This window comes from Cetorhinus maximus, chromosome 12, assembly GCF_964194155.1.
Source record: "Cetorhinus maximus chromosome 12, sCetMax3.hap1.1, whole genome shotgun sequence".
In the NCBI taxonomy this organism is placed as follows: domain Eukaryota; kingdom Metazoa; phylum Chordata; class Chondrichthyes; order Lamniformes; family Cetorhinidae; genus Cetorhinus; species Cetorhinus maximus.
The window spans coordinates 85,102,909-85,115,196 of record NC_135890.1 but is presented as its reverse complement, the minus strand read 5'-3'; the positions used below and the strand labels follow the sequence as shown (position 1 = coordinate 85,115,196).

The window sequence follows — 12,288 nt, the reverse complement described above, 5'->3', positions numbered from 1 at the left end:
TTTCTCAGTGAAGTCAGTTTTGTCTCAGTTGGGCTGTCTTCAGTTGGAAGCAGACCGGGCAATGTTTAATCGCCACCATGGAAGGAAACATGCAGGCATCTTTGTGGTGCTTGTAGACAATATTTTGTGGGATGGTAGTAGTGAATTTGAAATGGTTATCATTCATGGGCTCAGAACGGAGTTCAAAATTGGAAGTCAGGTTTCTGGTGCATTTAAATACATGGGATTGGAAATCAGGCAGAGCGGATCACATGTCATTTTACATCAGCAATCCTACTTGGAGAATGTCAATCCCATTACAATTAGTCATGATAGGGCCTCCCAGAAAGATACAGCAGCTTCTGAAACAGAAAAAAGGGAACTCAGAAGTCTAATTGGGCAAACAAACAAGGCCAGAAGTCAGTTTTGATGTCTTGGAATTGACCACTAAAATGAATGATCCCAAGGTTGAAGAAATCATTTGAGTAAACAAAATATTGACAAAATTAAAAATGGAGCAGTGTGTTTTGAAATTCCCATCTCTGGGTGATCTTAGAAAAATGAAACTGATTGTGTTTAGTGATGTGTCTTATGCAAATCTGCGTGATGGATTTTCGAGTGTGGGAAGGTTTATAATATTTCTCATGGGTGGGAAAAACGTAAATGTTGCCCTTTGGCATGGGAAGTGAAAAAAATAGGAAGAGTTGTAAAAAGTACTCCGGTGGCGGAGACTCCACTCTTGTTGAGGCGGTAGATATGGCATTCTTTATATCAAAGATGCTGGCAGAAATTTTAACTGGTAAAAGGTATTCAGGGAAGGTATCTTTAGAATATCTTTTTGATAATACGTCACTTTGGAAAAATGTTCATTCTACAAAGTGTGTTAACAAAAAGAGATTGCGAATTGACATTGCAAGCTTAAAACAGATGTTAGAGAATAAGGAGATTGTCAAGATCAAATGGATTGATAGCAGCTACCAATTGTCCGACTGCTTCATGAAAAGAGGAGCGAACTCCGAACAGTTATTGGAGATCTTCAAAGAGGGACGTCTTTTCCTTTTGAGAAGACAAAAAAGGAACATTCTTTTTGTGTTGACATTTCTATATATGTATTTTTTTAAGAAGGGGATTTATTGAATGGGAAAATATATTATATATACTTAAGAGTTACTTTCACCTTAACAAGAGGGGAATCTGTTAGGGAAGGAAACAGTTGATTCGCAAGGAGTTCAACTGGTAATTTTCAGTTAACTAGCTAAGTACCCACTTGAATGTATAAAATGTATAAAAGAGAAAACGGGTGAGACAAGTTATAGAGTTTTATGGATCAAAAAATAAAACTCTGTTGAAGAAGCCAGTCTTAGTCTTTATCTATATTTCAAGCAGGTATTGTGATTTTATCAACTGCCTCTTTTTGTTCATGTGAGACAGTTTGGACAGTAGGTCTGGGAGTGATTCGTATTAGTGTGCTGGAACTGAAGTATGGCTTAGAGATTGTGCTTGCTCACGTGCAAGTGGTATTACTGGTAGCATTGTGATCTGAAAAGGTGGAATAATTGTGATATTTAAGTGTAAGTGGGGAGAGTGCATTCAAAGTAAGTGATAATCTTTTGTATATTTCGTAGTGTTAATTGGAGAATTTGATATGAGGAGTTTGAATTTAAGCGAATGAGGTATGGGAGGAGACCTAGGGATTTTGGGTTGGGAGTGACTTTGTAGGATAGGGAGTAGGCAGATTTGAGTGGTAAGGGTAGTGGGTTGTTTAGGCAGCTGTAGAGAAGTATATGAGTGGCGCTTCGAAGTATTTGATGATGTGAAGAGAGCAGTAGTTGAATAAGTGTTGGATTGGGGGGAGCAGTTGGTGGAGAGAGAAGACTTATGTTATTAAGAAAGTTGGTTGACAGATGTGAAAGATTTTTAATGATTGTTTTTTGGACTGGAAGAAGCTATTTAGTGGGTTTCCTCAGGGGTCAGTATTAGGATCATATATTATATCATGATCTATATTAATGATCTAGACTTGGATGTCCTTAACACGATTTCAAGATATGTGGATGACACAACTTGGAAGAATTGTGAACTGAGAAGGATAGTGACTTTAAGAGTGCATAAACAAGCTGTTGGAGTGGCAGATATGTGACACATGAAAATTAATTGAAGTGTGAAGTGATACATTTCAGTCGGAAGAACAAGGAGCAGCAATATGTATTACGTAAGATTACAAAGATATCCGGCACAAAACAGGCTATTCGGCCCAACCATTCCATGCCTGCATTTATGCTCCATTTGAGCCTCTTCCCATCTTTCTTCTTCTAAATCTATCATCATATTACTCCAATCCCTTCTCTCTCATAAGTTTTCTCTTTTATACGTTCAAGTGGGTACTTAGCTAGTTAACTGATAATTACCAGTTGAACTCCTTGCGAATCAATTGTTTCCTTCCCCAACAGATTAAGTTTCCCCTTAGATGCATCTATACTACTTGCTTCAACCACTCCTGTGGTAGTGATTTCCACATTCTCACCGCTCTTTGAGGAAAGAAGTTTCTTGTGAATTTCCTATTGGATTTCTTGGTGACTATCTTTATTGATAGCCTCTAGTTATGGTCTTTCCCACAGGTGGAAAGATTCTCTCTCTGAATGAAAGATAACATTCTAAAGGGGTGCAAGGTAGAAGGATCTCGGTGTGTATGTGCTCAAATTATTGAAGGTGGCAAGGCCAGTTGAGAAAATGGTTAATAAAGGCATATGAGATCCTGGGCTTTATAAATAGAGGTATAAAGTACAAAAACAAGCAGGTTACGGTTAACCATTTATGGGAATGGTTTCAGGGTTGAGGGACTTCAGTTTCGTGGATAGATTGGAAAAGCTGGGGCTGTTCTACATAGAGAAAAGGTTGAGAGGAGATCTGGTAAAGGTGTTCAAAATCATGAGGGTACTGAACTGAGTAAATGGGGAGAATCTTTCCCATTGGCAGAAGGATTGAGAATCAGAGGACAGTAATTTAATGACAAAAGCAAAGGTGACATGAGGAAACATTTTTTGTGCAGTGAGCAATTAGGATCTGGAATGCACTGCCTGAGAGTCTGGTGGAGGCAGATTCAATTGTGACTTTCAAAAGAGAATTGGATAATTACATAAAGCAAAGAAATTTACAGAGTTATGGGGAAAAGCTGGGGGAGTGGGACTAGCCGAGTTTCTCTTGCAGTGAGTTGGCATGACAGAATGAACTGAATAGCCTTCTCCTGTGCTGTAATCAACCATTCTATGATACTATAAGAACAGTATTTCTGATTCTGTGCTAATTGATTATTGATAGAAATGGCATATTGAATGAAGATGCAGAAAGAGATCAGTACAGAGTAACAGATGCTGGCGGGATTACATAATATGAAAGAATGGATACAAACTAGAATAAATAAGTTTGGCTTAAAGGAAAGAGTGCTGTTTGGCAGTGAGTGGCAATAAATAATTTTGGGAAGAGTTTAAGAGCGGTCAAGAGAGAAGCCATAGACTGCAGTAATGAACTTGGGCATAAGGCAATAAATAACTTCAGTGATCAATAAGGAGAACTCCAATGGAGTTTTTGGCTGGGGCTTCCAGCAGAAAACAGAAGTGGCGGACAACAACCCAATGTTGATGAGCAGCTGACAATAGACTGAAGGGATACAGGGGGTAGAACTCCAGGAGCCTTGCACAGTCTGGGTTACAGTTATTCAACAAGCAGGACAGAAGCACCATTCTGGAGACCATTCCTTCTCAGGAAGGAGGGAGGGGACATGATGCACAGATGGAGACCCAATTGCTATAAATGTTGAAGTATCTAGCATGTACATACATTTATTGCATACTAAATTGCTCCCATGAAGGGAGCTTTTTTCTGAAGGGTTGGGCTGTACATCGTTTAAAATCATTCAAATGTATGCAAGAGCTGGAAGAAATCTGTTTTTAGTGCTATCTGGTATGAGAATAAAAAGAAACAACAGGTGGCCAGGAACTTACTCTTGACATCTTGTCTGCTTATATTTTAGAAAGGATTAATATCTTAACTGACTCACCATAGAAAAGCATTTGTTTGGCATTTTTCAATCATGGAATGATCGACTGTAAGATCAAACTACAGGTAGACATATCATTGAGGAGCAACCCTGTAGCCCCCAGTTCCCTGCTTCATACTTACTGAGCCACAAAATGGGGCTAACATGAGCTGTATACAGGATTATTTTCCCAGGTAATGCCTATTAGAAGCTATCAAAAAGACATGAACATTTTGGGATTTTTCTTTGGTTTGAAACAATTAATATATTATGAGTCAAGCTTTATGCTATTTATTTCTTGCTGTGTCTTTCTACTTCTGTGTAACTTTAATTACAAAATTATTTGTTAACCTAAATGTTAAGTGCTGACAGTGTATTATTTACTGGCTTTCAGTGTAGGCAAATGAACATGATGGGTATTCTACAATCTAAATAATGACTACTGCATTTCAATGTAATTAGGGTTAATTGATTTCCTACATTACAACAGTGCTGATACTTTAAGAATACCTGGTTAATTGTGAAGTGCTTTGGGACATCCTGAGGATGTAGATGGCACAGTGTAAATGCCAGTTTTCCTTCCTTTCATGGCACACTATCCAATTTATAGCTTGTCTAAGTTTGCACGTTTTGGTTCATTGGAAAACAGCCTGGTGTTGAGCTGCCATTTTGCTTAAAGCGCTGAGTGCAAGTGTTGAGAAAATCTGAACATTTAACAGTGATTGTACAGCAAGAACACCTTAAAGTTGTTGATTTATCTTTTTCAAGTTGGCACAGTCAGCAGACTGGCTAAAATCAATGTATAATAAAAGCAGGCACTGGCTAAAATCGATGTACAATAAAAGCAGGCACTATCAGTTATATTGCTTTTGGCATTTACCAAAGCTAGCATTTAATTATATGTTGAGAAAGGAGAGACACAAAACATCCACTGAACAATGTGTGAAATGTTTATTAATGTGGGCCCTGAGGGATATACACTGTAGTTTTTAAAGAGAACTAAACTCCAGTGGTGAAGTATTTCATTTAATTATAGAAGTCACTCATACATCCCTTTAATTACCGTGAATTTCACAGGTGTTAGTTATTCGAATCATTTAACCATGGTCACTCATTTAAACCTGCTGGGTTGCCATGACATCATTTTCTTGCCAAGAATTATATCAGTTTCATTACCTAATAAGAATATAATGCTGGCTTTGCGCCAGACTGAGTCTGTAGGAACACCATTCACTCGTTTATTAATTTTTTAAAAAGTGTTTAGATAAGTCAAAAAAGAAATATTCACTGCATTTGAAAAGAAACAAGAGTAATACAGCGGAACTTTAATTATCTGCCATAACCAAGATTACCTCAGAAAGACATTGGAAATTGGTAATGTAAATTTTGAATGTGTTGCATCCTGCCTCAGTCGCAGCACTCCCATCCTTTGCTCTGTTTCTGCTGGCAAGATTTACTGGCACTGGATAGGTGATCTGCCATCAAAACTCCCCCATGTACTCATTCATGACTGCAGCTGCCGGACCAGTCATAAGTCCAAACGAGCAGGCCAAAGTCAATATCGTTATATTCAATACAGGCTGCACTTGGTGGCATTGGAAGCAGTTTGAACAGGCAGGCTCTATTGATTTTTAAGTCGACAGCTCTGCAAGCTGAGTTTAATGGAGACTGCCAGTAGGATAGCTGGAGGTGACCGCATGCATCCTTTAGTACCCACCTCTGTAGCTGCCATTCAGGCTTGAGTAATATTTTTAGGCCAGCTTTTTTGGGTCTGTTGAGGTTGGTGTGTGTGGATGCTTTGAGTTGGCAGATAAGCTGTTCCAATGCCAGCTGATCTCACTGGTGGGAGCAGAACAGAGAGGTGAGTGGAGTAGAAATAAGGCCACCTCCTGCCAGTCTCTCATTATTCCATTATTCTTGCAGATAATTAACATGAATAATTGAGGTTACATTGTGTGAAAAGCGAGGGTTTAATTCACTTCCTAAAAAGTGTAACTACCATGTATGTCAAACATGTTTAATTGATACTTCAATTTTTTTTCTCTGTCAAAACATGTAATCCATAAAACTGCTGAGATTAATTTTATCCCATTATTTTATAGGTTAGCTACCTTCAGCTTGTTCCAGGTGTTGCTGTAAATACAGATGAAAATCAACCAATAGTAGCAGCAGCTGAAGATACTGTTTACTTACTCAACCATGATACAGAGCCAAAGATACTTCACTCCATCTATGGAAATACTGTGACCTGCCTGGATGTATCTATTAATCGGATTGCCTGTGGTGTCAAAAGTTTTGGTTGGATAATGAGCCATGGCAATAAGGTATTTTTTTTTCTCAATTCTACCACAGTAATTTTATTGAAAAATGTGGCAGCAATTATAACAATATTTAGTAAATGTAAAAATATGTTGAAATTATTGGTTAGAGCGTACAATATTATACATGATGAATTAGATTCCACTTTATGCTTGTTTTTTATGCTTTATTTATGTTCCAATTCATGTCTTGAATCGTCTTAAGTTTCCTGTTGGATTTTGCTGCAATATTCTGTAATATCTGCATTCTTAAATGGATGATGTGCAATTTTCATTTTGCTTTTTTGAGCTCCTATTCAACTTAGAATATTATTGTTTATTGGTATGGAAGCAAGCAATAATTTTTTTGCAGTTTCAGGATTGATCAGTATTTACTAGCTCCAAATTAGGTGTCAGTACTTTCATGATTTCAAAAATAGAAATAAGGCAGAAAATACATCGTAGATGATGGATTTTTTAAATTTTGTTTTCAATTAACTTAACCTATATTGAGGCACAGAAGCTAGGATTAATTTCATATCTACCTGATGCTGAGGAAATTCAGTGAATTCTGTGACAATAAAATTTGTCTTAATACTCACCCAACTCTGAGACATGGTGCCACTGCAAATAAAATTATACTACAAAATCATTTTAGGAAGGCTGTGTACTGCACTCTTGTAACATTTAGAGTGCCATAAACCTATGGTGCTGGAAATCTAGACCAGCACCATGACACTATTTTACAATAAACGCTAGTAGAGAATTACATTCCTATAACTTCTAATCTTAAATGAGGAGACAAAAATTTCCAGTGGAAAATAAATAACATTTCCCACAAGAACATTAAAGAAAAAGTGAAGATCGAAAAGCCCGTTTGGCAGAACGTGAATTTCTCGAACCTTTGCTTGTAGCTTATGAACTTTGTGCTTGGGATCATTCATAATACTCTTCTCATTCTTTCCAAAGCATATATTTCATTTTTGTCATGTGGTGACCACAATAGAACATAGTATTGTAAATATGGCCTGAAAAATCCATTGTAAATCTTGGTCATAATCTATGTAAACTAAACACTTGTGGCTATGCATATCAGGGTTCCGTTTCTTTTAAATAATTTTGATACATTGCATAGGAAGAAAAAGAAAGTTGGCGTTCATATTGTACCTTATCATATCTGCAGGATGTTCCAAAGATTAGTTCAACTTTGAAAAGGAAAAGACGATGGGGTAAATTTAACTTTGGGTGATGCTGTAAAATTGCAGATGGAGGACTGGCTGCCAATTATACAACTCTCCCCACTTTCCAAAGGAAAATTGGGCATGGTGTATAAAGGCCAGCTGATCATATGGCTTCCATCTTATACCATTGTCCAAAGTTAAAGTTATCCCTGTTTCTTTCTAAATATCTCTGAGCTAATTAAAGTCCACTTGTTCTATACCAGTGCGCATGTCAGGATGTTATGTGTTAGGAAACCAACACGTATCTTGTTGGAGAGCAGAGAGGTCGGGAACGCTTCGGAGCTTTTGCTCGTGCATAGACTGAGAGCAGGCTGCACATGCGCAGACCCGCATTTTTGTTTTTTCAGGCCCAGTGCACTTGTGCATAAGGAAACGGTGCGAAAACTGGGACAGGAGTGGGGAGCCATCACAGGCAAGTGTCCCAGGCAGGAGACAGGGAGAGAGGCACGGAGAGGTCCCAAAAGAAAAGTTCCAGAATGGGAACAGGAACAGAAAGAGGTCCCAGTTCAGTTAAAAAGAAAGGAGCAGAGAAACAGGCTCTAAACAGGAGAAGGCTATGGACACAGACTTTAAGTGAAGAAAGTAGCTGAAGGTTGGTGACTCCGTGCTGTGGGCCTTTGGGGCAAAGGTACCCTTTCGGAGCAGCAGTGTTCTGCTCAGCACAGCTGAAGATTTGAAAATGTGCTTGTGAGTTGATGCCCAAGTGTATACTCGGGGAATCCGGGGGAACAGAATCTCAGAAGACGAGAGTGAAATCCTGCGAGGTGGGCCGTTATTGGAGCCATCCAAGCTGGAGTGACTTTTGGAGAGAATTCCAAGGCAAAATCTTCAAAGGTGAAGACTAGAAACCCTTGTGAGAGAAACAGTTTCCGTGAGATTGGTTGACTCATAGTGTTACTAAAGTCTGGGTGGGTTGTTGAGAAATCCATGGACACTGGTCACATCTGCCATTTATTGTGTAGTGTGGTGTGTTCGACCACAGTTGGCTAGTTAATTCACATGTACCTCACATTAACCCTGAATGTTAGAGTATAAGATAGATATTGTAAATTGTTTTACCTTTCTGACCTTCTATAGTAGTGTTTATTTTTGTTTGCTCAAAAACTATGGAATCTTGTGGTTTTGCTCTATTTGCAAGTGTTTTGAATTTCAAACTTTGTCCACTTTAAATAAAAGGTTATTGATCCCTAACCAAATCTTGCCAATGACTTGGGGATCCGGTCAAGGATCATAACACCTGCAATATTTCATATTTGAATGTTAAATCTCATTAACATTTTTGGCAATTCTACAAGTTGTTAGTTGCAACATCTGTTTTTGCAAATTCCACCTACTTGACATTTGTATTTGGTTTAAGCATCCAGCTCACTTGTGTAATTTGGGAACAATAAAGGCATAAGGGCCTGAGCAATGGTCTGTCCACCACTTCTTTCCATAATCTTTTACTGCACTTTCACTCTCTCGATTCCTTACATTTTTTTTCTCAGATCTAACTTGTCATTGACAAGGTCCCAATTGTGCATTAATCATAAAATATTCCTTTTTTTTTCATTCATTTTTATGGGCTGTGGGCATCATTGGCTAGACCAGCATTTATTACCCATCCCTAATCACCTTTGTGAAGGTTGTGGTGAGCTGCCTTCTTGAACCGCTGTAGTCCCTGTGGTGTAGGTACATCTACAGTGCTGTTAGGGAGGGAGTTCCAGGATTTTGACCCCAGCGACAGTGAAGAAACGGTTATATATTTCCAAGTCAGGATGGTGAGTGGCTTGGAGGGGGACTTCCAGGCAGTGGTTTTCCCATGTATCTGCTACCCTTGTCCTTCTAGATGGTAGTGGTCGTGAGTTTGGAAGATGCTGCCTAAGGAGGCTTGGTGAGTTTCTACAGTGCATCTTGTATATGGTACTGTGCGTTGGTGGTGGAGGAAGTGAATGTTTGTGGAAGGGGTGTCAATCAAGTGGGCTGCTTTGTCCTGGATGGTTTCAAGCTTCTTGATTGTTGTTGGAGCTGCACTCATCCAGGCAATCAGAGAGTATTCCATCACACTCCTGACTTATGTCTTGTAGATGGTGGACAGGCTTTGGGGAGTCAGGAGGTGAGTTACTCGCCACAGGATTCCTAGCCTCTGACTGTTTTTGCAGCCACAGTATTTATGTGGCTACTCCAGTTCAGTTTCTGGTCAATGGTAATCCCCAGGATGTTGATAGTGGGGGATTCAGCGATGGTAATGTCATTGAATGTCAAGGCGTGATGGTTGGATTCTCTCTTGTTGGAGATGGTCATTGCCTGGCACTTGTGTGGCACGAATGTTACTCGCCACTTGTCAGTTCAAGCCTGGATATTGTCCAGGTTTTTCTGCATTTGGACATGGACTGCTTCAGTATCTGAGGAGTCATGAAAAGTGCTGAACATTGTGCAATCATCAGCGAACATCCCCACTTCTGACCATATGATGGAAGGCAGGTCATTGATGAAGCAGCTGAAGATGGTTGCGCCTAGGACACTACCCTGAAGAACTCCTGCAATGATGTCCTGAACTGAGATGATTGACCTCCAACAACCACAACCATCTTCCTTTGTGATAGGTATGACTCCAACCAGCGGAGAGTTTTCCCCCTGATTCACATTGTCTCCAGTTTTGCTAGGGTTCCTTGATGCCCACTAGGTCAGATGCTGCCTTGATGTCAAGGGCAGTCACTCTCACCTCATCTCTGGAGTTCAGCTCTTGTGTCCATGTTTGAACCTAGGCTGTAATGAGGTCAGAAGCTGAGTGGCCGTGGCGGACCCCAAACTGAGCGTCAGTGAGCAGGTGATTGCCAAGCAAGTGCAGCTTGATAGCACTGTTGATGACCCCTTCCATCACTTTACTGATGATGGAGAGTAGACTGATGGAGCAGTAATTAGCCAAGTTGGTATTTGCCCTGCTCTTTGTATACAAGACATACCTGGGCAATTTTTCACATTGCTGGGTGGATGCATGTGTTGTAGCTGTACTGGACCAGCTTGGCCAGTGGTGTGGCAAGCTCTGGAGCACTAGTTCTGGAATATTATCAGGACCCATAGCCTTTGCATTACCCAGTGCCTTCAGCCATTTCTTGATATCACGTGGAGTGAATCGAATTGTCTGACGACTGGCATCTGTGACGTTAGGGACCTCTGGAGGAGGCCGAGATGGGTCATCCACTCGGCACTTCTGGCTAAAGTTTGTTGCAAATGCTTCAGCCTTCTCTTTTGCACTGATGTGCTGGGCCCCTCCATCATTGTGGATGGGGATATTTGTGAAGCCTCCTCCTCCAGTGAGCAGTTTAATTGTCCATACCATTCATGAATGGATGTGGCAGGACTGCAGAGCTTAGATTTGATCCTTTGGTTGTGGAATCGCTTAGCTCTGTCCATCTGTTGCAGCTTCACTGGGTTGACACCTCATTTTTAGGTATGCCTGGTGCTTGTCCTGCATGCCCTCTTTATTGATACAGGGTTGATCCCCTGGCTTGGTGGTAATGGTAGGGTGGGGAATATGCTGGGCCATGAGGTTATATGTTCGTAAGGAGGACTTTGCACAGTCGACAGGACTGGGTTTGCCGTTGTCGTTTCCAGTGTCTAGGTCGATGCCAGTGGTCCATCTGGTTTCATTCCTTTTTATTGACTTTTTAGCAGTTTGATACAACTGAGTGGCTTTCTAGGCCATTTCAGAAGGCACATTACTGAGGATCTGGAGTCACATGTAAGCCCCACAAGGTGAGAATGGCAGATTTCCTTCCCTAAAGGACATTAGTGAACCAGATGGGTATTTACGACAACCGACAATGGTTTCATGGTCATCATTTAACTTTTAATTCCAGATATTTAGTGAATTAAAATTCCACCATATATTATATCTTGTTCACATGGAATTGTAGCAAGGACAACATCCTGCGATTTTAAAATGGAATTCTTGTCGGTTGTTTGTCCTGTGTCTGTGTGTTGGACTTTGGTTTAAAAGAGTACACAGACACTGACCAAGCAGACACACATTTCTAGCAATGGAAGTGACTCATTAGCATGTTGATTGTATTGATTCTTTGGTTAATATTCAAGCTTTTGAAAAACTATTATTTATAATGTGTATATATATAAAATATGTTTTTTACATATAAGAATGGTAGATAATTATTGTCTCAAAATGTTAACACTGATACTTTTAGTTAATTCAATTTAATCGTATTTCCATGTCCTGGGCATTGAGACAGAATTTTATGTTGCAAAAGAATGCAACTGTGTCATTAAATGGCTCTGTGTAAAGATTTTGAAATGGAAGACTTTCGGTTCCAGAGAGCATTGTTATTTCCAGTTCAAGAAGTAAATAGTTATATGCTGTTCTGGCTTTGCTTATTTCATTTTGATGTGAATTTATTTCTTGGAATAAATTAATTTGCAGTTTTAGCCATCCTAGGTAGTTTGAAAGGCGGTCAGGTACACGATGGGATAAAACAGAAAGTGCTAAAATGCTCAGCATTTAAACATTGACTGTGTTTCTCTCTCCACAGATGCAGCAGACCTGATTGTTTCTAGCATTTTTTGTTTTTATCTTTTCTACTATGTGCATTATGGATTTTCCCCATACATTTTTCAGTGCAACATAATATATATATTGGCTTGCTCAAAATTGCCTTGTTCCTTTAACATGCACTGAGTGCTGGCAAAACATTTATTGTAACTATACTTTTCATGTCTATTCTGCATTGTAGTTTTGATA

General features: G+C 39.5%; 1 protein-coding gene across 1 annotated transcript in view; it reads left to right on the top strand.

Annotated features, from left to right (window-relative positions):
• fbxw8 (F-box and WD repeat domain containing 8) overlaps window positions 1-12,288 on the top strand; it is a 165,141-nt gene that overhangs the window by 84,804 nt on the left and 68,049 nt on the right. Inside the window, exon 7 of the mRNA XM_078554028.1 lies at window positions 6,118-6,339. Coding sequence (XP_078410154.1) covers window positions 6,118-6,339 — 222 coding nt within the window. The remainder of the gene's footprint in view (window positions 1-6,117; window positions 6,340-12,288) is intronic.